The sequence below is a fragment of the Mycteria americana genome, chromosome 2 (assembly GCF_035582795.1).
Source record: "Mycteria americana isolate JAX WOST 10 ecotype Jacksonville Zoo and Gardens chromosome 2, USCA_MyAme_1.0, whole genome shotgun sequence".
Lineage (NCBI taxonomy): Eukaryota > Metazoa > Chordata > Aves > Ciconiiformes > Ciconiidae > Mycteria > Mycteria americana.
The window spans coordinates 130,711,050-130,737,407 of NC_134366.1; the positions used below are offsets into that span (position 1 = coordinate 130,711,050).

General features: G+C 36.0%; 1 protein-coding gene across 8 annotated transcripts in view; it reads right to left on the minus strand.

The window, feature by feature from the left end:
* Nucleotides 1-1,745: 1,745 nt before the first annotated feature.
* PCMTD1 (protein-L-isoaspartate (D-aspartate) O-methyltransferase domain containing 1) overlaps nucleotides 1,746-26,358 on the minus strand; it is a 46,270-nt gene continuing 21,657 nt past the window's right edge. For 4 of the 8 annotated variants that reach the window (XM_075494657.1, XM_075494651.1, XM_075494652.1 and 1 more), the window contains 4 exons: nucleotides 22,550-22,652; nucleotides 10,117-10,288; nucleotides 8,307-8,430; nucleotides 1,746-2,497 (listed from right to left, as the gene is read on the minus strand). In XM_075494657.1, coding sequence (XP_075350772.1) covers nucleotides 2,127-2,497; nucleotides 8,307-8,430; nucleotides 10,117-10,170 — 549 coding nt within the window. In that variant the 5' untranslated portion in view covers nucleotides 10,171-10,288; nucleotides 22,550-22,652 and the 3' untranslated portion in view covers nucleotides 1,746-2,126. Of the gene's footprint in view, nucleotides 2,498-8,306; nucleotides 8,431-10,116; nucleotides 10,289-18,696; nucleotides 18,866-19,289; nucleotides 19,448-22,549; nucleotides 22,653-25,853; nucleotides 25,876-26,358 lie in introns of those variants that run through there. The other 4 variants (XM_075494658.1, XM_075494654.1, XM_075494655.1 and 1 more) reach the window with 4 other exon arrangements.

Here is a 26,358-nt window from a genome sequence, read left to right on the forward strand (position 1 = left end):
AATCCTTACATACTGAAGAATCATGACAAGTCATCCGCTGTCCATTTTTCCAAGTATACAGGTGTGAAAGAACGCAGAAATTTATTCTCCAAAAGCATCCTGTATAAAGTCCTCAAAGTATTTAAGCAATATTTAGTAATCTCATACTCTTGAGCTTATGGATGTAGGTTCCAAGAAAAGGAGAGAGAAAAAACCATCTCAAACTTCAGATTATTTAAATTCCATCTAAAATAATCCATTTAAAACAAGATTATGATCAATTCTTATAGCTGAAGCATTACAATTACTTTATTAGTATCATTATTTTGGAAAACTATTTCTTATTAGTTTTTCCTGCTTTTAAAATAAAGTCAGAATACTTATTCCAAATAGTTTTTTTTACTTATACTGTAAATATATTGCGGAAAGTAACTCCACATGCTGGTACAACAGGCCTTCATGAAGTTCCACTTAAACATTACTATGATGTACCTTAAAAAAACCAGGGACTAAAGCATTAAATGCACCATAAAGAGTCAGTGTCACAGGATTATGTGTTATCTTCCTTCTCAGATGCAACAAAATGCTTATATATTTTGAAGTCAATATCGGACTGTTAGACCACGTGAATATTGGCTGGTTATAAATACTTGGACTAGGAACATTTACTGTTTTAGAAAGATGTGATTATTTTGTTTTATTGTTATTACACAAAAAAATGTTACCAATATTATAAAATGTATCGTGCAGGATACTTCAAGAGGAATGTTTTTCACTGGGTCCAACGGGCAGATGTTTCCAATGATTGTGGCTTTTAATGCATATCATGCCAAGTTCTTAATAAACAGTGTTTTCCCTCATGGTTATGTTACAACAGAGAATGAAGAAATTAAGATGGTAAAAGCAAACGAAGTTAAATGTGAGAACTGCAAGTAACTTCACAACTAGAAGAGGAAAAATCATAGAAGGATTTAAGTCAGCACTATTGTGGGTCCCCACATTTGCACTGCTACTCTTAGGTTTCCAAAAGATGCATATGATTTTATAAATATTTTTGTGCTAAGAGCCATGCTCAGAAACAAAATATAGGCTAGCACAAGTCTACCTTCTTGGAGATGCATGTTAAGTATAAAATTCACTTACTAAAGTGCATTTGCTGAACAAATTCTAACTTCTACTATTACAGCTATCCCAATAAGCAATACAAACTAAACTTTGTTGAAATTCTACCTCTACTTAAAAGCAGTAATTATAGATGACTGATATTTAAATTACAATCTTGTATTACCAAACATTTTGACTTAATGCTGTGAGCTGTAGAAATAAACAAAATGTACTGTCCTAAACTTCCCACAAATGAGGAAGTGCCTCTAGTTAAAAATACTGGAAATGTAGAATGGAGTTAACTATAAGCAGAGCTGAAGTAAGCATTGCTTTGCTTCTTACTCAATATGATGTTTCTTTAAGGCTCTGAGAGAAGCTGTTACTTTTCTCAAGATCTTTTGGCAAAAGATATAAATGCAAAGGTAGCAGGGTCATCTGACATTTCAGAACTTGTATTTTCATATTTCATTAAAGCCAGCTCATTCAGTGTCTGTATACATTTATTGCACTTGTGTTGTTGGAATACATCCATACCAACATAGTAATAATGATTGCAACAAAGCCATAGTAAAATAAACTTTAAAAGGGTCTGATTCTGACATTAGAGGATAAGCGTCTGCATGTTTGAAATGTTCCCCTAATAAATACAGACAAATTGCTCATCAAGTCAGATGCACATGTTTAACAATTATTTAGCATATATAAAATTTCACTCATCCTTTTATCAATACAAATCTGTTAGGGATCAAAAGAGACTTACCATGCAAAATATTGATTAGTGCTGCATAATGGAATATATATTTCTATCAGAGTTAAAACAGCATTTTCAAAATTTAAAGAAAAATAGATTTTTTAAAAGGGATTCTACTGTTGAATGCAAGTCTTCCTTGTAGCAAAGACAAGATAGAAACAAGTTACGATTTATCGCTGTACTTCAGTCTTGATGAAAGACTAATAATAATATGTCCACCTACTTCTTAATAAATGCTACATTTTCAAGAATAAAGGAACAATCAGTAGGCATTATTTCTACTTAAAACAAGTTATTTCTCTCTGTAATAGGTCAAGTATGCTTTTAAAGATTCAGGTAATGGTAGACTCATAATTTTCTCTCTCAGCAGATTTCGAGGAGGCTCTTCTGGCTTCAAGGCCTCACTGTGATCTTTATCCTCCTCCTCTTTGTTATCATCTTCCATTCTTTCATCTTCTTCACTATCTAGAGGCTGAGGAATGAGCTGATTACCAACAAACACATAGGTGTTAATCCTGCGTCTACGACACCTCCTGCGTTTTCGTTTTGGAGGAGCTTTCTGAGCAATACCCTTGGCTTTCATCTCCTCATTTATGAAGTTTCTAAGGGTGCGTCTGATATATATTCGAGCTAGGTCCTGGAGATTCCTAACAGCACATGGAGCTAAAATGAAAGAAAAGTAAGTTATACTAAGTAAAATTTCCCTCTAGCAAAAAAATTAGCTGCAAGGCAGTAAGACTAATGTTCAAGAACAATTGAAATTTTAGTACATGATACAATATGCAAATGACACAAGGGTAGATAGAGCCACCTTGACAAACTCTGTGGCACAGCCCAAGAAATTAAGGTCTTTTGACAGACGTGCAAGAGAAGTAGAAAGCATGAACAGATTACTAAAATAAATTCAAGAAAGCATAGAACAAATACTGTCACCTTTTAGCATCTGGCAAGTCTTGGGATCTACTGCTGGCACTGTTTTAAGATCCTGCTGCTGGGAAACAATTTCTACCCCTTTGTCACATTTGTTTAGGTAAGTGCCTTTCTTCTGCCTCCCTCTTCTACTCACTATGCTTTGCCCTACTTCCTACTGAACCCAACTGATGAGGGAGAGCCACGTCAACTTCACAGGTGACCAACCAGGTAAGTCACCCATATCTTTGCAGGAGGAAAGGAATCAAAATTACTGAAGTCCTGAAGAAAAAAAAAAAAAAAAACCCAAACAAGTAACAAGAGGCCAAAGCCACATATTTTCCAATGACAGACAGGTAGGTGATGACTGAGTATTGCTGGGCTGGTGGATGCCTGCCCTAGGTGAGGTACGTCTGGCTAATTCCAAGGAAAACAAAAACAAAAAAGTACACCAACCAAAACTGCAGCCTGTTCAACTTTCTTGCTTGTCACTTTTCTTCCTATACAAAGTAGCATAAAACTAATGGGGACTACAGGAAGGAAGAAGTTAGTGAGGAAGTAATTTTGATAATTACACTTCCAATATTGCATGCAGCTTAAGAAGTACTCAATGTATTTCCAACAAAATCTATTGTTTCATACACTGGCTTCAGTTGCATGCTAGTTACTCATATTTGAGACAGAAAGTACGTTTATGACTGGCAATACTAATTTCAGCTAATGCCAACAGAAATTAAAAAAACCCCAAAAACACCAAGCCCCATTTGTTTAACCTAAAACCAACTCAAAATTCAAGAAAAAAACCCCTATCTAACCATCCAAAATACGTTTATAAGATCAGGCTAAACAAGCTATGATTGCAGATTGTATGCCAATCATAGTAAATGCAAGCATAAAGTTGAAGTAATGGACTAGCAGCCATTTGTCCCATACACAGAACTGTGCAAGAGAGACTTCATAAAATCAGAAGAAAAAAAAAATTATTTCTTTCAAAAGAGGATGGAACAAAGTTATGAAACACTGCATCCTGAAAAAGGTGTAAAAGCAGTAATCTCTCAGCTTTCTTATCCTGTAAGATAATATAAACCAACTATATTATTTTTTTAGTGCTAGTTATGACTGTTTATATTCTATTTGATTTTGAAGACAACAGCATCTAAAAAGTTTAAAGACAAAGGAAACTCCTCACAGTCACACCCCAGATCATAAGGTACAATTGGTAACTAGCAACAATTCATACTACATAAAGGAGTTCAAGGCCTAAAGCTCCTGGCATTTCTGTTCAGAAATCCCAGACACGCACGTAGCATAAAGAAAGTGAACTTTTAGAAAGCTTCAGACATGCTGTATTTTTAAAAAAAAAAAAAAAAAAAAGAAATGCTTGATAGTTAGGAAGGATAGTTAAGAAGTCCTACAGTGAGACAGTCAGAAAGCTTTCCTATGCAGGTAATATAAAATCTGTTTGAATACGGAACTACTGAGTAGGACATCTAAGGAAGACTTCAAATAACAGAAGTAGCCTTAAGTTCCACTGATATTCATGGATTTAAGCCAAATTAACCAAGAAATACAACTCACTTCTGGTTTGAAACTTGTTTGATGTTTAAAAATTACATTTGAGAGTAACCAAGCTTAAAAATGTACTAAAATTTAACTGAATCTAAGAAATTTCATCTTTTCTCCTTCATTGTGATTAAATAAAAAAGAAAATTAGACTTCAATAAAATCTATCATTGTGACTTAACAGTGATGTACTGAGCTCATGATCAGACAGTTTCTAGTATATACAGTATACTGTGGGTCAACACAAGTTTACTTCCCACACTAAGTTAAGCGTAAAGCTATGCAACCTTGTTAACATCCTGCTCAAATGTAAAACTTTGTTGGGATGCAAAATATTTACTTTACCCATGCTAGGGGTGCTTGACCTTTATTACGCAGCTTACAATCTACCCAAAGACAGAGTTCATCCTTGCTGGCAACATGTCTCACAGGTGTAACTACTTTGGTGTTGAATGAGCCACCTTAAATCATTTACACGACATGAGAATCTGAATTCGGTTTACTGCCAATCTGTCTTAGCTTCTCTCCTAAAAGAATTAATCGAACTATTCACATAAAGGATATTTTTTTTTTTTTAAATGAGACAAACATGATGCAACTTTTTGATATTTAATGTCAACTTCTTTCCAATTGTATAGCAGCAGTGAACTGTTAGTGGTTGGTAAAACTGTTAGTTTTACCAATTTAGTTACTGGTTAGTATCCTAACCAGTTAGGATACTAACCAGTAACTAAATTGGTAAAACGATCCTTTTGGCAACACCTCCATAGTTTTCCATGAGATAAAGATTCTACTTTGAGAATGACTGGCTGACAGATATTTTAACTAAGCCCTATGTAAATATGAGAGTTATAACTGTAGTCTATATATAACATTACATATGTGTCAGAAGGCATTCAAGGGTTGTCCAAAGTATGGCACAGACTCCATGTTTACTTAGTAGTGACATCTGCAACTTCTGGCTAAAGTTTACAGAAGGATAATGTTTACTAGACTACTCTGAACTTTTAAGATAATTTACAGGTGTGTGGATTTAAAACAAACACAATGTTACCATAAAGGAGGAATTAGCTAGAATTTTTATTTCTTGAGCTTCAGACCACTACTTTTTACACCCCCCCCGCTTTTTTTTTTTTAAGCTTCATGATAAAACTAGACCAGTCTGAGCAGTGGAAAGAAGCATATCTTGCCGATTTCATTTTACAGTGCAACTTCAAGCCCCTAATGCGTTTTCTTTTCTTTTAAATAGTGCCAACTTCGTAGCACATTTGCATGCTATTTTCCTCTTCTCACTAAAGAGTAATTTTGAAATTATTATATTAAGCTACTTACAGGAAACATCTTTATTGTACTACAGTTTAGTTCTGAACACTACTGGTCTGCACTATTTTCATTCTGAAAATTCAGGAACGGTGATAGAGAACACTTGAAAATCCTCCTCTATCTTCTAGGGAATTAGACTGTATAAAATCATAGCAAGACCAGAAGTTTGACAAGCCACCTCTGTATTTCACTGTTAGTCATGATACAGCTTAGCTATTATGGACTATGTCTAAAGCAAATAACATAGGAAAAAAATAATCTTGTATTAACAAGTCCTAGAAGCTATGCTAAGGCACAGGGAGGTGATTCGAGACAGCCAGCATGGCCCCATGAAGGGCAAGTCTTGCCTGACCAAAACCTAGTAGCTTTCTATGATGGAGTGACCACATCAGTGGACAAGAGAAGAGCTATGGATGTCATCTAGCTGGCCTTCTGTAAGGCCTCTGACATGGCCCCCCACAACATGCTTTTCTCTAAATTGGAGAGATATTGATTTGATTGACAGACTATTCGGTGGATAAGGAATTGGCTGCATGGTCACATCCAGAGAGAAGCGGTCAATGGCTCAATGTCCAGATGGAGATCAGTGATGAGTGGTGTCCCTCAGAGGTGCGTACTGGGACCAGTACTGTTTAGTACCTTCATCAATGACATAGACAGTGGGATCGAGTGCACCCTCAGCAAGTTTGCAGATGACACCAAGCTGAGTGGTGCACTTGACACACCTGAGGAATGGGATGCCATTCAGAGGGACCTGGACAAGCTCAAGAAGTAGGCCCATGTGAACCTCATGAGGTTCAACAAGGCCAAGTGCAAGGGCCTGCACCTGGGTCAGGGCAACCCCTGGTATCAATACAGGCTGGGGGATTAAGAGATTGAGAGCAGCCCTGAGAAGGACGACTTGGGGGTACTGGGGGATGAAAAGCTGGACATGAGCCAACAATGTGCACTCACAGCCCAGAAAGCCAACCATACCCTGGGCTGCATCAAAAGAAGCATGGCCAGCAGGTCAAGGGAGGTGATTCTGCTCATCTGCTCTGGTGAGACCACACCTGGAGTACTACATCCAGCTCTGGAGCCCTCAGCACAGGAAAGACAGATCTGTTGGAGCGGGTCCAGAGGAGGGCCACAAAAATGATCAAAGGGATGGAACACCCCTCCTGTGAGGAAAGGCTGAGAGTTGGGGTTGTTTAGCCTGGAGAGGAGAAGGCTCTGGGGAGACCTTATAGTGGCCTTTCAGTACTTAAAGGGAGCTTATAAGCTCCCTTTAAAGAAAGATGGGGACAGGCTTTTTAGTATGGCCTGTAGTGATAGGACAAGTGGTCATGGTTTTAAACTAAAGGAGGGTAGATTCAAACTAGATAAGGAAGAAATTTTTTATGATGAGGGTGGTGAAACACTGGAAACAGGTTGCCCAGACAGGTGGTAGATGCTCCATCCCTGGAAACATTCAAGGTCAGGTTGGATAGGGCTCTGAGCAACCTGATCTAGTTGAAGATGTCCCTGTTCATTGCAGGGGAGTTGGACTAGATGACCTTTAAAGCTCCCTTTCAACCCAAACTATTCTACGATTCTATGATTCCGAGTTAATTTCAGGAAATAACTTCTGAGGTCTCAAAAAGCAAGTGTTAAAGCAACCAAAATGAATTATTTCTATAAAAGAACCAATTACATAAAGGAGAGGATCATCTATACTTTGAACAAAAAAAGTAAACGTAACTATAATAAGGAACTATCCTTGGCAAGCTCACACACTCTCAAAATTAGTAGCCAGATCAGTAGTTATAGGCAATGCAATCTGATAGGACACCCTGGACTCCTGAAGGGTTTATACCTGTTTCACAGTTAAAAAAATGTGCATGGAGGCAAGAAACATGTGAAAAGGATGGGGGGATTAGTTCCCTTTGGTTATATGTTAACAGAACGGAACAGGAAAGAAAAGCTATTATCTTCTAAGGCTCTTCGTGGGGTTTATTTAAGTTCCCACATGTTACTGAAGCTCTGTGTATTACTCTACTCCTAGCCCTGACTACTCTGACAGAAAATTTCACCTCTGCACCTTTCTCTGCCACTTTTTTCCCCTTCCCCTTACCATACTATCTTATCATCTTGGCAACAGATGTACTGTCAGAGACTTTCTAAATACTTTTACTAACCTAATTCAAGGCATTGCATCTAGAAAGCCAATCCCAATGACTACTAAAAAACAGCTAGACATGACTGTATCAGTTGCAGGCAGACACAAGCGCAGTCAGCCATTAATATCCTACAGTACCACAGCTGCAGTTTAGACCTGTTCCTTTCATTTCAGGGAGAAGAGAATAAATATTTTTCTCTAGAAGATCATCAGAAAGTTAGCACTCCTAACAGACCTAATATTAGCTTGATATTTTATCTATACCTCGCTAAAACGAGAGAAACTGAACCTAAAAGGAAAACAAGTCTGGAAAAGTAAGCTGGAAACACTGTATCATTTTAATTCAGGGTATTAATTCTTTAGCAACACAGAACACATGCCAGGAGAACCAAAATCAGTGAGCTACTGCTTTGCTAAACGGTATGTTCCTGTTCTATCATATTGTGTCTGTACAGCATAGCCTCCCCACTTCCAGACCACCACCAGAAGGCACTATAACAACCCATCAAGCCAAAGGGAGCAAGCACAAATGACACTTACGCAGTCCCACAGTATCATGTTTGCCATTGTCATTTCTGTTTGGTTGCACTAGAGGAGCAAATGAAACAGCAAGGATATTTTTACTTTCCCACGTGTTCTGTCCCGTTCTCAAGATTTGTGTTAGCTGCATAAAAACAAAACCAAAATAAAAAGGTGGTTACAGTTTTGTCATACTCAATACTATTCAAATTGGTGTTCAAACATACTGCTATTTTGATTTGCTTCAAAATTATTTATAAAGGCTGTTTTATGAACAGAAAGGACTTTCATATTCTTTGAAATATGACCAATAGTGACCAATAGTGACCAATTCTTTGAAATATGACCAATATCTTGGTCACTAGAGTACTGAATAAGGCTCTTTGGCAATGCGAAGAGATGCAGCTGGAAAATTAAGGCCCAAGGTCAGTTTTGCCTTTTCTGCTTTTTCCAAAAGATCACAGAACACTTTAGATTGGAAGCAACCTCTGGAGTCCTACCTCCTGCTTGAAGATGACCAACTTCAAAGTTAAATCAGGCAACTCAGAAGCTTTTCCAATGAAGTTAAAAAAGGTCTCCTAGGACTGAGATTTCCCAACCTGACTAGGCAACCTGCTGTAGTGTTCAACCACTCTCATTATGAGAAACTGTTTTCCCTATATGCAGGCAGAATGCCTCCTTGCTGCTATTTGTAACATTCTTCTTTCAGTTTGCTGTGCACCTGCAAGGAGAATTGGACTCCTGTCTACTAGGTAAATTCTCCACCCCTTTAGGAAGCCAAGTCAGGAATTAAATGTTCCCTTAGCTGTTTCTTTGCAGGCTAGATTAAGCCACATCTTTCAGATGCTTCTTATACTTTATACGGTCTAGTCCCCTAACCATTTGTATATAAAGTAGAAATATCCACAGTTTTAATTTTGCTTTCAAATCGTGACTACCTTTAAGTTGGATTCCATCATTTTCAACTGACAGTATCTTAGTCCAATAAATACTGAAAAAAAAATATTTATGGAACTGAATCATGCAGGCTGTATTTAAATCACTTTGGTATTTTGAGAAAGCAGATACATAATGTGATAATTCTTTTTGGAAGATAAAGTAACTAGCATGTTTACCAATAAGCATTTTAGTAATTATCTGTATTTAGGAGAACATCAACTTAAATCACATAATCTGCCTTTCTCAATTTCCCTATTAGTAAAATAGGGAGAACAATACTTACCTTCGTAAAGCTTTTTGAGATCTAAGGATGAAAAGTGATAAAAGTGCCAAGTATTATTAAAATAATACACCTGTCTGAAAAACGTTTAATCTAACATGGAAAAGCAAAACTGAAAACTGCTGGAAATAAGTCATTATTTTTTTCTTCAGTTTTTTGACAATGTCAAACAATGACAATGACCCTTACAATGTCCCACTGATCACAGCTATTTCATATTTCTCCAAAATAAATTGTCTTGGTTTAGAGGGTCGTTTCTTTGATTTGAAGTACTGACTGAAAATGTCAGTGTGGCAGCAAGATTTCAAAGCAGTTCTGGGACTGGTACGATACACTGAAAACACTGAAAATATGAATGGAGTTCTAGTTTCAATGAAGAGACAATTTTGCCACAGACTTTGTTGGAAGCAGGATACTGATGCTTTCCTACAAGTTTAAGGGAAAAAAGTTCAAGACTTCATTAAAAAGACTAATATCTGCTTAACTGCAGCAAAACACCGAATCAAGGTATTAGTTGAACATTAACTTAGTCAAATATACATTTAAAAGCATTCCTTAAATTATGTATTTCTCATACTAAAAGATAAGAAGGAGAAATTGTCACTAAGTCACCTGATCTTCTATAGGCATTACTAAAATGCCTCCAACTTTCAATAAAATTTTCATGTAGTTTTCATGGTCTTTCTGGACTCCAGCTCCACAGTAAATCCGGTCATATTGATGACTGTCTGAGGCTATTTCCAAGCAATTACCAACCACAAAGGCAGGTTCACAGAACTCAAATCTAAGGGGAAGAAAGAAAAAAAAACAAAGAGGGGACACACTTCAAATTAGGATTTTTAAGAAAAGCCAGTCCAAATAAAGACAGAAAAATATTTTTCATATCTTTGCTTAGGTAACGAAAAAAGATTAGCATACATACTTTAAAAGTTTGTATTATGGCAATACTACTGCAAAAATATTCTGGTTTCTTCTGTCACATCAGGGACCACCAAAGAAAAATTCTTAAGCAGTTATAATTATGTTTTATGCAAAACTGAAAAGGCCTCAAAGCATCACCAGACTTCCTAACTGCAAGCAAATAGATTTGTCTAAAAACCTTACAAGCCATACAGTAGAAGTGCCTTTAAAATAGTACATTTATCAACAATGTGCAATATCCAGGCTGTTGAATAAATATTGAAGCAGTTCATTTCCTAATAGCCCCTCTCCATTTTTTTAAAAATTAGGCTTTTAAAAGACTCATTTTCCTCTACCTCCCAATTTTCTACCTTGAGCTCAATCCACTTTTCCCCAAAAAAGGAATTTAATGGAAAAGTCTGTCATTTTTTGACCACACATAAAGCAAGAAAAAAAGAAAAAAAAGATTAATTATTTCAGAAGCATCTGTTCTAATTTTCATCAGCAAATTAAAGTTATACAACTGCTTTTAAGCAGACTTAAGTTTGTAACAGAAGTTGCAAGGACTGCAAGTACTCTTTGTCACTGCATAAAATACCAAAGGAAAGATGTACAGGATAAAGCTTTATTGCCAAAGCTGCATATATTCTCCATTACACTGATATTTTCTGATATTTTTTAAATCTCTGCAGCACCTTAGCGCTTCAGCTGTTAACATCATAATAAATGTAATTTACCTTTTTGTAAAAAAATTCCTTCAGTGAATAACTTTGTTTTCCCCAAGCACTTTAAAATTAAGAAGCGGTTACACAGTTGCTCATAGAAAGGATTTATGGTTTTCTTTGAAAAAAATGTTAAGTAAAACCTAACACCTTGTGTTGCATGAAATAGTGCATAAACTTCATCTGGCAGTATTAAGATCCAATGCATCTCAAACTTCATCCAGAAGGAATGAATTTTTCTAAAAACTTCTTCAAATACATGCAGCCATTTTATGAACTTTACAGCTGACTGTCATTGGAAAAGAATTTTTTTTTTACTTGGCTAGCAGTAGCAAATCCCAGTATAACACCTGACAACATTCAAATCAGTACTTCTTCAGTTACAGCGAAGCTTGGCAGCTTTCACTGCTTAGAGATGCTGTCTAAAAGGCTTGGCTGATTTTCCTATCTACAGCACTGCCATTAACAAATCAGAATTCTATTAAACTGAAGTTTTTGCTTGAAGTATATTCCCCCCCCCCCAAGATGGCATGCTTGATCTTGAAAAATAACGCAATGCTTCTTTCTTTGACTAGTCACAGCCAGACCCTAGAATCCTTTACCAACTACTGCATAGCTCTCGTGCTATATATATATGTACGTGGCCAACAGCCCGTAATGTTGTTTCCTCATCCAAATCCAGAGGAAAAACTGAAAGCTACAAACAACACTGCTAGATTAAAAAGAAAAAAGGGAGAGGGAGGGGAAGTGGGAACAACTGCCTTGTTGCACACAACTGGGCAGCTAGCCTAGCCTGAACTGTGGTTGAAATAACTTCAGATTAACACAGAAAGATCTAGAAATACAATAATATGTTAAATGCTCGGAAGAAAATGAAATCCAAGGCACTGATCACTTTGCTGAAGAAGCTATCTCATTTCATAAGCACTTGGACTATCATGTATTTTTCTACATTCAGTGGAGGTCAATCAGGCAGTTCATAGTTTTAATTTCAGGTTGCCTACAGTTTAAATCAAGCATCACCACATCAATTTAATTTGAAAGTTTGAACAAAATACCTTTGTGGGCTTCAGAAGTACAAGGTGGGGGGCAGGGAGAGAGAGAATATGGTACTTTTCTAAAATGCAGTTTTAAATCTTGAGACAGTCCCTGGTTAGCTTTAGAAAAATGAAGACAGCCTGCCTGCCTAATCTGGCAACTTTCACCACTTCTTCTGATCTTCTCAGAATGCTCCTCTAAAAGCTGGCAAGCTTATTACCAGATACTCCTAAACTGCTTCCTCTACTAGAAACCACCCTAAAGCTCATGAAGCCACTGGTCACACCCTCTTAAAACAAGCAGGAACACCAAACTCTCCAAGGAAGCAAAAAAACCAAGACAAAACAAAAACCCATAAAACATTCCCCAGACACAAAATACTCTGTACATGAGCTGTGGATGAAAATCCACAGTGGTCTTACAAATATAGTAAAAGCTGAAGAGAATTTCTCATTTAGCTCCACAGCTTGCAACCAGAAGGGCACAAAATGCAAGTGAAGACACAGAAGCAACTTCCTATTACACCTATAAGAATGAGGTGCGTTAAGTGCTAGAGACCAACTCTGTCTACAGGCACTTTAAATTGGCTGGACTGTGCTCCACATTATTAGCACAGTTTTGTGGAGACACGAGATTTATGACCAAACAGCTAGTTATTTGTTAATCCATCTACTTCAAAAAAATACCTTCTCCCACACAGCTTCAGCTAGTTTCAACCCAATTTGTCAACAGCAGGAGTTTCCTGAAAGACTACTTTCCCCACAGCAAACCTACACACTGTATGGACTAGGGTACATGTAATTCCTGAAGACATCTCTTTAGTTCATGTCAGATGAAAAACAAGGGGGTCTACTCAGCTCACCTGGCCGTGCAATGGCAAAACCCAGCTGGCTTGCACTGATATGCTAGCTGCCCACTCGAACATAGGCAGTTCAAGAATTGCCGTATGTAGCTTCCTGTTACCCAGAAAGCTAAATAAAAGTAGGTAGAAATTGGAGGAAAAGGTTATAAACTGTCTTTGGTCATGGCAACATGCAAGTTCAAGAGCCAACCCTCTTCATTCGTGCTTCCCACAGAACCAACTGCTTCATGTGTTATGGTATGAGCAGTGAAAAAATACCAGAAATAAACGCATACAGAGTTCATACAGTAGAGCATTATGGACTTTTCAAACCTAGTTAAATTGTACAACAGTGAACCTTACTCTTCCACACTCCCATGTAAAGTAAACCTCACTAGTGATGCAACAAGACTTTTTCCCCACTCCCTGAATCTTCAGCTGATTCCGTTTTAACAGAAAGATACACGCACCTCTGAATCAGAAAGAGCTGATAAATGCATGTACCATTTTCTTGTATTTGTCTAATCCAGTCATTTTTGATGGCCCTCCAACAGAGACTAAAGTATGATTTTGAGAATTTGTTCTACTAACTTGGCCAAATAATTTTCAAAATAAACAAAGTTAAGTTCAGTTTAACTCAAGTATAAAAGACTCCATCATTTGATCAGGAAACGATCTAAAACTTAAATACAAAGGTTCTGAAATACAAGGGAGTAAGCGATTTTAAGAGTACCTACCAACAGCACCACAAGCTTGTTAGTCCTACAGTATGACAGTACTATCAACCACATTGTTTTACAATGAAACTTGACCTAATCAAACCCAAATTCTTTTAGTCCTAATTGTCACTATATCCAACAAGCTAATTTTATTCCTATTGCCTTTGGGATATCAAAACATATCAGCTATTCAATTTCCTTCTGTGTTACACTAAGCTATCTTTTATTAGATTAATGACACTGCTGAAAATAAATGGTTTATTGCTTTAACATGCAGTATTGACAATCACATAAGCTACCTATCAAGATGAGGTAATATTTCACTTAAATCTTTTTTTTTTTTAGTTACTGAGTTGAAATGGAACTAAGAAATGCCAAGTGTTTTTTACCATTTGTTCACCTCTACCAACTGGCCAGGGTGGCTTTACAGAGCATTATATAGGCCACATGAAAAAAACCCTCTTATTTCATACATCAGATGCCAAAAAAGGGAAAAAAATAAAGTGCTTTAACAACCTGAACAAGTTTTAATCACATTAGGTTCTTCAGTTGAATCTTGTATCTTGATTACAAGAGAACCAACAGCCAAAAGAACAGAAATTAAGAGTTCCCATTATAGATAACATAGCAACAGAAAATTTCTGTTTAAACAAGTACTTGCCATAGGATAAATTTAAGCACACACAGATCATTTTTAGCAATGGCCCAAGATAATCATGCAGTTTCAAGCACATAAAACATCTGTTGACCTAATTCTGCCCTTCCATCTTTTGCATTTGTGTAATCTGTCCCTCAAGGATGGGTGTTTCAAGTTCATCCTCAACACAGCCACAGTACTTTTCTTCCAGCTGAACGTAAAGAAAATTCTGTAGAATTTAAAGTGCACTTCTGCCTTTGCTGCAGCAACTTAAGAAAATTATCAAATAATAGATTGTTATTGCCCATGTTCTTTTAAGTAAGATTCCCCATAGATATCAACATAATGAAGTATTACTATTGTAATAAAATGAACATCCTTTTAAAAAAACATTTATAGCAAAGAACTAAGATTAAAGTTTGTTGCTCTTGTATCCATATCCACCAATCTAGTATTTGTGTGATAACAAGATATTAATTAAAAAAAATAAGAGAGCATATTACAATAATCTACTCTAATAGCAAAGTGGGGGGGGGGGGTTCTGTTTGTTTGGGTGGTTTTTTGGTTTTTTGTTTGTTTGTTTATTTTTTTTAACAACAGGATTCATCAGTTGATCCTACCATAACACCCACCTATAGAACCTACCCTTCAATTACTTCCAGCTCTGAAGATGTACAGGATGCTTCTTGGGCTAAGCTCGTCTATCTGTACAACCTTCATGAATGCAGGATGTTATCTTGATGTCTTTTGAGGATGAAACTAGGTACAAGGAGGCATGAACTGTCTTTTTTTTTATTCTTTAAAAAGGAACAAGTTCAATAAAATTGGCAAGAAAAACCAAGTAACTTGAAGGAAAAACAACTTTCAACATCCACAGGCTTGCATTTGAAGGAAACAGTAAAACATGTTACAAGATGCTTTAAAAAAAAAAAACCACGCAATACTGAGGAACCACGTAAACTACTTATACCTGTCTTTTGCCAAGAAAAAATTAATTCGTTCTTAAAATCAGCATCACTCCAGCTACATTTTACACCTCTTAACTACTACATTCATACCAGGATATCATCTAACAGTACACTTCTGCCTATCCCTATATTTACCAACCACACTTGTATCTCAGCTGGCTACTCACAGCCCTTACAGAAAGAAATCCCATTTCAGTATGAATTTAGTACACTGTTTTCCCCATGCACACTCATTTCCTTTAGTCAGTCAACTCAAACCCTCCAAAAAGTGAAATCTCATTCAGTACCATCAAGCTGCTCCAAGCAATCCTCCTCTAATAGGAAATTTATTTAAATTTATTTAAATTTAGCGCACAAAGGACCACTCTTCAACTTTAATGATGTATAAGAAAAGGTTGGCAGGTTGTTAGCACTTGCCATTTGAACTACAGTGACGCTACATTGGAACAAAGAATTCAAAAGCACTGCAAGGCAAATTTCATGCATAACTTCATGGGAAAAAAAAACAGGTTTTAATACATATTCCAAAACAGAATAGTAAATCCAGCATAAGAACTCATGAAATTAGCTTTATATCAAACTTCCCTTAAACCAAATACATTAATAACCAGACACTGAAATGAATCTGCAGAATGTGTAGACTCTGAAAACATATGATAAAACACTAAACTATTTTTACTACTGTGACAAGGAAATAACATTTACTTTTGTCCTATACTAATATACTGCTGTTCTAATTCTAATATACTGCTGACCGTATTTTCAGCAAAAGAACCCCTCAGGATGGGTGAAGAACAGAGGGGACAGAAATCAGTTAAAAAAAAAAAAAATCAGTTCTGGCAGATTGGTTTAGAGGTTTCTCACTCTTTTTACCAACAAAAAAAATGGCCTATCTTTTAAAAATACAGCTACAGCAGATAAGAAATAAGTGTTTCCTCTGTTTACTTTAAGACACAGACTGAAAAGCTACAAATAATTTAATCTAGGAAGTTCTGGTTCCTTTGTCCATTTGTATTAAAAAGACAATGCTCTCAGAGCTTCTCCTATGTCAAACATAAGAACTTCATAAACCAGTAATCTTACTCCAAGTACTCCTAGAACCTGTTTAAACACTAATGCGTTCACTGAAAGAAACCTTGAACAAGCTTTCAGGTCATTTAGTCATTTTTTCAGGTTTTAAACTGACATAAAACTTATCTTCTTTGAAAACCACAGATGAAGGTCAATACTCACATGGCTTTGTGTGATATAACATGCCACAAGAACGTGCAACAGAATAATGAAACACTTTCCGATTTCTATGCCTTATGAGCCTTTCTCATTTTACTCGACTGCAAAAGTGCCTTAGAACTATTATCAGATTTAAAGGTACTACTTATATATTGCAGGAAAAGGTTTTCCCATTTGTTTCTCAATAAATACTTCCCATGTTATATCCTGTCAGTGATGTCCATTTAAGATTAAATCACTAGCTAAGAAACTTAAAACCTGCATTAGTTAATATGGGAAAACAATTTTTAAAGAGTGTTAATTTTTTTCCTATTAAGTAGGACAATAGCAGGGCAGCAAGGTGGCAAGTTCTTTCCACCTTTTTTTGTATTTTTTCCTCCATGGTTCATTCCACCTCATCTTTTCAAGCTCTCTGAAGTAGTCTTTGGTTCATGTATAAATGCATATTCATGGATTGCTAGCATGTTTTGTTGAAAAGTTACACACATTTTACCTACTATTAGTATTATTGTTATTTGTGAGACCTTCTACATGTACACTACAAATGTTAGAATAAACAGAAACAAATAAATATACTAAATCTTTGAAAACAGAATCTACAATGACAATTTTTAAGTCCCTTGTATCCAATTACAAGAATAGTAATTTTAATCAGCATTAGACTAACAGGCAAAGTGATGCTAGTAGAATTTCTATTCAGTAGTTTTGTCTTGAACATTTTTTCAGCTTCCAGACAATGCTGTAGGACAGTGAGAGAGAAACCTATATTCCTACTTTGCTTGTATTTGTCATCTCCATTTTTGAATACAGATGTATTGGTTCTTCTATTATATGACCTTAGCTGTCTTTTTTATAATTTCTGATATTCATCAGTTTCATTGAAGTGGACCAAACCACATTACTCAAATTATTTCTGAAGAAAAATTCAAACACCGGTTCTTAAAAATACTTACAACTAACCTCAATATCCTTTCGACACCGGTTTACAAAATTTAAACTTTATTAAATACTATTTCTAAACTTTGGTGGTAAAATGAGGAATTATACTGAAGGAATACTTACTATCAATTCCACAGTGAATTTTAAGAAAAGTGGACAGGGATAGGGAGGCGAGAAAAAATTTCTGTCACTTCAGTTTATTGTCAGGGCCCTAATACATCCACGGATAGATGTCTGGAAAACAACTTGTTTACAGTAACAGAAGAATATTCTCTTGCTTTTTTTACTGAAGCAGCAAAATGGTTTTATAGGTTGAAATTGTCATATTTTATACTGCAGGTTTTTGTAAAGCAACAGATTTTGTAGGAACCATGCACTGAGCATTGCCATCACTTGCTTTAATATAACCAACGTTCTAAATACTATCAAAACTTGTAGCAATGAGATATTTCCAAAGAAAGGCAGTGTCCACCATGTGATTTATTTATTTCTAAAAGATATTTTATGTGTGGTTCTGAGAGGGCAAGAATATGTATTTCTGCAACTATCAAATACTTGAAAAATGCAGGTTTAGTTCCTTCCTAGGTAAGAGCAGATTCAATTGTCATTTTTGGAGCCTTCTGGTTTATGAGGTGTAGGATTAGAAATAGTACTTCTCTTTAATATCTCTAAATGAAAAAGGGATATTCCAAAAGCCTATTTTCCTTTCCTTTTTGTTTAACATAATCTCTGGCATCAAAGAATCCCACTGGAATTCTTGTAGTCCCTATGTTGTTCTGGTTAGACTGAACCTCCACAAGAATTCTTTCACCACTAAAAACCACCATTTACACTATTTGAATCTAAGACTAAGTTATCAGTAAGATTTAAACTGAGAAAGCCACCAATGAGTTTGAGAGAGTTTGCTTTTCCTGCTTAGATTTTTACTGCAATCATTAACCAGCTGCACAAGCAGGCAGGAGTTTTTTCTTTGTGTGTATACAAGGAACTTTCCATTTCAAATCTGTTTTAATGAAAAGAAAGTAAGCCTTCAGAGTCCTAGCAGGAGCCATGAATTTCAATGAAGACAAATAAATATTCTGTTGGAAGATTAAGCTTACTATTTTTCAACGCCAACACAATCTACTACAGGACTTCAGGAAGAAGTTTCACCCATAACAGTTATCCCAGAAGTAGTACTAGGGTTCTTGTCACTTACCATTGAAGTGGTTTCTTTTGATCCTGAGAAGGGTTGGTGATTTTCTTTCACAGCAGGGACTTCACCAGCTTACCCAGGTTTGGTTTTTGATAGGGTGCTAGAAGATGGGCAACCTAGCCTTGCCCTGTGGCTCTCTCTCCAAGCTGGATATTCTAGGTCTAGAAGTTGACTGGGAGCAGAAAAGACAACACATTCCCCTTCAATAAACAGGTGAAGCGGGGCCTGGTACTTGCACATATGTGTTTTAGATAGAGCCTTCTTAAGGAATGATTTTTTCCCCTTAATTGGCATGCATAACCTGAAGGTTTTAAGAACAACAGAGAGCCTTACACATATTTCAGACTCAGACAGAGAACTTTCTTTAGTCTATACCTAAAATCTTTGCACCTCAACCACGATGACACTTTCAGATGGCACTTCTCCTTTGCTTCTACTAGCAAATATATGTTGTCAAGTAAAACCAAGGCAGCATTTTACCTCTCAGAATGAACAACTCCACCTCCATTTAGAGGAAAACTATTTTTATAGATTGGTGGGATATGGATACAGATACAAGTGATTACTGGAATTATTTGTCTTTCTGAAACAGGTACCTGAAAAGCTTTTCCTCCGACGAACAGTTCAAGAAGCCAAAACTGAGAGAAGTCCAGCTACCAGAGGTAGACAACCCTCCCTTTAGGCAGAGAGAGTGTCTCAAATCCCTCTGGACATGCTATTTTTACACTGCTTCCAGTCTTTCGTCAAGCACCTACCCCAGCCATAGAAAAGTAAGTTTTTAATTACATTTCAACAACATTCTTATCAGGAATCAAGAAAAAAAGTTATATTATACCACACAACACTGGATCATTTCCCCATAAAAATGGCATTAACACAATATTCCGTCTTGCTTTATCAGGCAAAACCCCACTTAAATCATCATGATCCAGCTCCACACAGAAGTTAGATGCAAAGACAACGGCCTATTGCTCCAAGCAAAGGAACACCACGAAGTTACAAAGTGTTTATGCAGGATCTAGGCTGAAGCTCTCTTTAGAGGTTAAACCCCTGCTTTTTGTTTCAAAAGGAGATGGCTTAAGATATCTGACCAGACTAAAGAACATTGTACACTAAAGAAAGAACCAGGGAAGTGGCAATGCCAGGGAAGTGGCAATGCAAAGTTTTACACAATTCCCCATCCACATAACTCAGTTACTGCCAGGAAAACAGATCGTGGTCTCTGTGCTCCTTCTGTCCCCCATGTGCCTCGTTAGAGGCTGCTGGCAAGTGTAACATATTTTTCCCCCATAACACGCACACATCCACCCAGACAATTAGCTTCATTCGTACCATTCTGCCACATAAAATCAATTTTCAAACAGTAATGACGCCTCCTAGGTATACACCAGTGTTCAACAGTAGACAAACACCGCACACCTTTTTCCTCGAGTGGTCTTTTGTCCAAATACTAAGCTGACCAAATCAGTAGTTAAGTTCAGATGCCACAGTCCGCACAATTTTGGGTAAATATCTTTCATTTATAAATGAAGATGCAGGAAAAAGTTACTGAAACAAGAATCAAAACCAGACTTACTGACCCAGAGCACATTACTTTGAGAGGCAGATTAAAATTCAAGACGTGCTGTATACATTTGCCTATATTAAAAAAAAAATATAGAAGGACCCCATCACAGAAAAACCTACACACCATCTTCATTAACTACATTAAAATACAGAGTATTTACAAAGAAAGCAGTTAACCAGAATCAGCTATGCAGACAAGTTATAAATACCCTCATAAAACACAAAATCTAACCAGCCAATCAGTATCACGTCAGCTGCAGTGCAGCTATTACCAAGTAGTTTTGTGTCAAAAAGCACTTTCACAGAACTATAATTTTTGTTAGGTTGGTGAGGAGAGTGTTTCTGTAGCCATTACTTAGTATTTTACTGTTGTGAGGAAAAGGTGGATTGTTAGACAGCATATGACAAGATATAATATACAAATTAGTGATAAAGTTTAGATCATATTCACCAACTTGCTGACTTTTTGCCCTCGTTGGAATAACACCATATAAGTAAAGATCAATTTAACTGTCATTGTAAATAGCACACAGCATTTATAACACTGTCCCCAGGGTTGATCTTCACTGAATTAAGGGAAAATACACCTCTTCTCCTTCAAAGATACTTAGTTTATTTACTACCTATGATCACTTATTTCCTTCAAACTCAATATACATACAACACTGACATTCACTTACGCCAAGTTTAGCAACTTTGGAGTTTTCTTCCAGTTCTTGCATGTTTTAAAGTGTAAAACCCAGTGTTCTGATATTCATTTACATAAATATCCTAATTAGATTTTGTTTAAACGATAATAACATTTCCTTGCTACCCCTTGACTCAATTTCTCTTAATTTCTGTACATAAACGTATCACCAGACTGGAAAGACATTTCAGTCAAAACCAGCTTTTTGTATGACTACACACACCTACAGGAATGCAGGCATACAGGTATGCACAGGAATTGATTAGCTGGCAGATACCTCTAACTTAACAGAGCCACTAATGCAGTATTAGTAATGATCACAAGTGATCACATTTCACACACTCTAAGACAGATTATATAAAATGCACCATTAAGTTCTAGACTGAATCTATTTTTATTTGTTCTGGCTTCTGTATGTATTAACCTCAGCTAACAAGTTCTTGTATTAAAATTAAGACAGCAGTAATGAAACATATGTATTGCCTCTTACATAATTTTATTTATTCTAATAGGGGAACATAGTACTAAAATCATCTAGTCAATATCATAAGTACCAAATTGAATTCAGATATAGGTAACACTAGGATGATACTTCAAACTTAACTTTATAGTCTAATTAAGAGCCTTCTGTTACTTAGAAGCAGAAGGAGGAAGGTCGGTGGTCAGACCAGAGCTCCAGAAGTCTGGGGTATGGAAAAAAGTGGATTGAGCTCCAGCCAACATATCTAAAAGCATGGCAGTTCATAAGGCACATTACAACAAAGGTAAAGGGACAGTAAGAATTTTCTCTGCTGCCCACAGGGGAAGAGAAGAGGCATAGGACGTGCAATTCTTAGGCTACTCTTACAATTCAAAACCTTTTCTGCATTTGCAGAAGCTACCTTATAATCACTGTTGGAGAAGTTACTGCCTATAAGGAAAAGGTATTTACACAGAATAGCCCTAGCTAGAAGCTTGTTTTCCCTTTCACAGAGGCAGAGAGGTCCAACATCCAGATTCTTATGGGCCAACTTAAAACTAATAATAAAAAATTGTTGAGTAGGTAGAACCAATAAGGTTCAAAGCCCTGTAAACCCAGAAGTATACCAGTAAAAACGAGCGGTGTATGAGCACAGATGAATACTAAGTCCATCTCTTCAGGGAATAAACATGAAGAAAATCAGATAAAAATTTACTCATGTCTAGATCAACAGTGGTAGATTAGAAAAAAGTTAATGTTGTACAGAAAGATTATGTCCAGTTATATAATAAAAAATGATTTAATGGATACAAATTACTCTATACATGCAGACAAAGACACCTGCATATCATGTCATTCTCTAAGTACGTATGTATATATGCACATACATACAAGTGCGTGTGTATGTATACACACCGCCAAAATGCAGGGAAATCAACTTGGGTTAAGTATTACACAGCACGAATACTCCCAGCTTTCTTAAGCCTTAACTTACCTCATGAACTACTGTCACAAACTGGAGGTTTTATGTTTCGGTTGTATGATGCCATTCTTCTCCCCTCCCTAAACTTGTAAGCAATAACGCACTCAGTTTAAAAACAAAAATGTTGCTGCAAAGTCAACTAGACAAATGAGATACTTACTTATCAAAGCTATCACTATATTTTATGAAGCTCTCCAATTTTTCCTTGGCATATTCTACCACATCTGAATGAAGCTCTATTCCATGATTTATCCCAAAAGGTCCTGTAAATAAGAACAGCAGGTTGTTGTTTTTTTTCTTTAAGCACAGCACAACTGCATGGAACAGCATTATAACTTTCACCTGTGAAAGCACTAACATAACATAAAATACAGAAGTCTCCCAACACTGCTAGACAAAGTTATTTTTTGCATCTATGTTACCAATGCTTAAGAAGGTAAAAGGCCAAAGGATCAATGAAAGAACAGGGACAGAACTGTGGCAAAACAGTTTTATAGAATTAATTTTCTTCATAAGCATGCAGAAAAAAAAATAATCTGACTACACTTAAGTCAGTCTGAACAACTTTTTCAACACTGTATTTAGTTGGAATATAACAATTTCATATTATGATTTAGTCTGTATTTTGGTATTTAAATTTTGAAAAGTTTTCTTATAGCAAAATTTTCAGCTTTTGACAATTCAGAGATCAGGTATTATATCCCTCAGCCACATCTGCTCTTCTATTTTGCAGGTTCCAAAATCAGAAGTCTGCTCCTGACTTACTTATATAATAATTAATTTCCATCTAGAACATTGAAATTGACCACGTTATGTTCACTCATCACAATCCCATCACAGTTGCAACACTGCTTTCCTGCAATCAAATCCAATTATATTTCCAAGTCAGTTTGTGTGCCAAAAGTTAATGCTATTTTTCAGGAAGAAGAAGAAATCGTGAGACAGTATTACAAGGATTATCCACGTCAGGAAGGAATCTGAATCAGACAGTCACATTTGCTGTGGGGATTCTATATTTAACATGCACTCATAGCCCAGGGACTTTAGTCATTGAAGCGCAGAATTGGAAAAGGGAGAGGGAAGGGGAAGAAGGGAAAGTAAACAACAATAAGATTAGACAAAAACCCCTTTATTTATATCCTCTACTGCATTCTAAATCTTTCCTAAATATTTACCTCAAAGATGTTACTCCAATGAAACAGAATTCAATTTGTCTTTTCTGGGACACCAATTAACAAAACAGATCTAGGGTTACTGAGAAAGGATTCATTTTACTGCAAGAAAAAAACCAGTATATGCCACTAAGCTGGTTAATAATTGCAATTCTTAACATAGTTTAGAACATTTTCTACTAGGTGAAATAAAACCAATCCAATAGTTTACCATAGGCAGTGCTCGGAAGACCTCTCTGATGGCAGGCAAGAGGTAGATCATCCAAGGGATGTTCTTAAACCTTGTGAAAACACGTACCTCCTGTTGACGCTAATACATACTGTAAATTTAGTTTATTATCTATCACATTAAGAAAAGCATTAGCATAGGCAATCCCTTTCTAGCTGTTTAATTATTTAATGGTCCCTTGCGCAGTAATAGACTATGATGTTTCTAACCAATGTAGTTACAGTTCTACAGCATGGAGCAGCATCTAAGGTATGTTTTCTTTAACTAAAAATTAATTGCCATTCCTTTAACCTCATAATTTAAAGTAAATTAAAAATGCATTAAAAATGCTCCCAAAATTCACATATACATTCCTTTTAATACCGAATTTTGAAAAACAAAGAACTAAAAATACAGTAAATGTCAGTTGCTCCAACAGCTTGAAATTAAATCTATGAATGCAAGACACCACCACATCATGATACACCATAGTATTCATAAATTGAACAGAAATAAGAGAAACATGTTCTCTTCTTTCATCAGAACAGTCACAGCTGTACATCTAAGCAGAGTCAGCCATTCTAAAAACATGAAACCAACTTCTCTGTTACTCTCCAAAGTGAACTGGCCTCTTTCAGCATAATGAGCTAGCAAGTCCACCATCTAGTCTGAACTATGTTTACATCTTAATGGTATCAACAACAGTTAATTTAATCTCTATTGAGTGGTGGGTTTGGTTGTTTGGTTGTTTTGGTTTTTTTGGTTTTTTTTTTAGTATGTTGCTATACTTACAAGTGTTTACTAGTTTCAAATTATTGCTAATTTAATCTAGTCATTTTGACATTGCCAACATGGCAGAAATACTACTCACTACATTGTCAAATTGAAAGATACTCAACTACTGTCAAAAAACACATGGCTCTCTTGTTACTAATTGCAGGGCACACTGAAATCAGTTTAAAAATTAATTTCAGTCATTAAAAATATATATGGTTTATTTGTCAGAAAATTACTTCTGTTTATTTTTCTTTGTTAAAGCAGCTGTTCCCTGGTTTAAAACAAACACTAAAATCAAGAAGAATTATTATATGTAACTAGTAATTTTATCAAAGGGAGCAGAGTAAAAAAATAAAGGCACACAAATTGTATTTATACCTGCCATATCTCAGCCTAGCACTCAAACCACATTACAACACTAAGCAGACTTTGGAGACTGGGTACGGCACTACAGAAACATGGAAAGCCTGCTTCTGTAGGGAGCTGAGCAGTCGCTGCTCCAGGCTCCTCAGCACTGCTAGAGAAGTATCAGCACCTGAGCTGGCTCTGTGGGAACATCTACAGTGTAACCATGCTCCTTGGGGGCTGTCAGCCAATCTCACCCCTCTGTAGAAGACAAGTATTCTCCTGTTCAATTTCTTCAACTCCACATATAATATTCTGAAGGACAGGAATTCTGCTTGATAAGGAGAGGTCAAACCCAGGAGCATTCAACAGCCAAAAGCCACTCAAAATAGGTTAGATAAATACACAGATACGTGTGCAATATACATAAGCCACAATTTCTTTTAAACATCATAATTAAGAAAGAATAATGAAATAAAGCTTTGCACAAGGCAGAGAAATAAATTAATACCATTACTCACTACCATGAGCAAAGATTTTAGCAAAAAAATGCAGCAATATTTACTAATTTTAGGTTTAATACTGATATAGAATGCTGAACGTAAAAGATTACAATCTAATTAAAAATATCTACTCTCTTAAACAGAAACAGTTTTGAAAAAGGGCAAAGCAACACTCTAACAGAGCAGGTATTTTTTTTTTTTAACCCGTGAACGAACATAATTCCTGTTTCCACAAGAGAACAGTAGAATCTGTTGAATTCATTGGGATTAACTGGAACAAAAGACACTGCCAGAGACGCCAACAAATGATGTTTGTTATGTACTATTAGGGATAATTTCTACTCTTTAATAACTAAGAACAGATGACAGAAAGTAACTAATCTAATTGAAAATTAACAAACCAACTCTTCACACCTCAGTTGTATATATAAATAAATACATGCAAAATCTGTATATTACCTGTCAGCAAGGTTTCTGCAACCAAGGAAATATGGAAACTCCATGTAAGACAGTCAATAAGATTGTATCTATGAAAACTACAGACTAAAATAAATGAAGTAATTTCATGTAATGAAATTAATTTGTAAAAAAAATTATTTGTTTATAAAAACAAATTATAGTTTATAATTTGTTTAGAATATACATGCTCTGTATTCTAAATATTGGGGGAGAGGTGAAAATTAAAGTATTTTTCTCTCTAAGGTAGGTTTTAAAATTTAAATGTAGACAGCAATATTTCATTCCATTTTTTTTCCACACAGGAAATGTATTTGAAAACAGAAGAAAAAACACAGTGTTAATCTGTTAAAATAGTTTTAAAAACCTACAGACCTGCAGTACTTAAACAGTCTTGTCAGTCTACATCCCAAAACTTTCTAATAAAATGATTAAATGTATTTTAAAATAATTGTTTGCATGTGATAGAGATTTATTTTTCAATTAAGTTTCTTCAAGAGTCATTAGC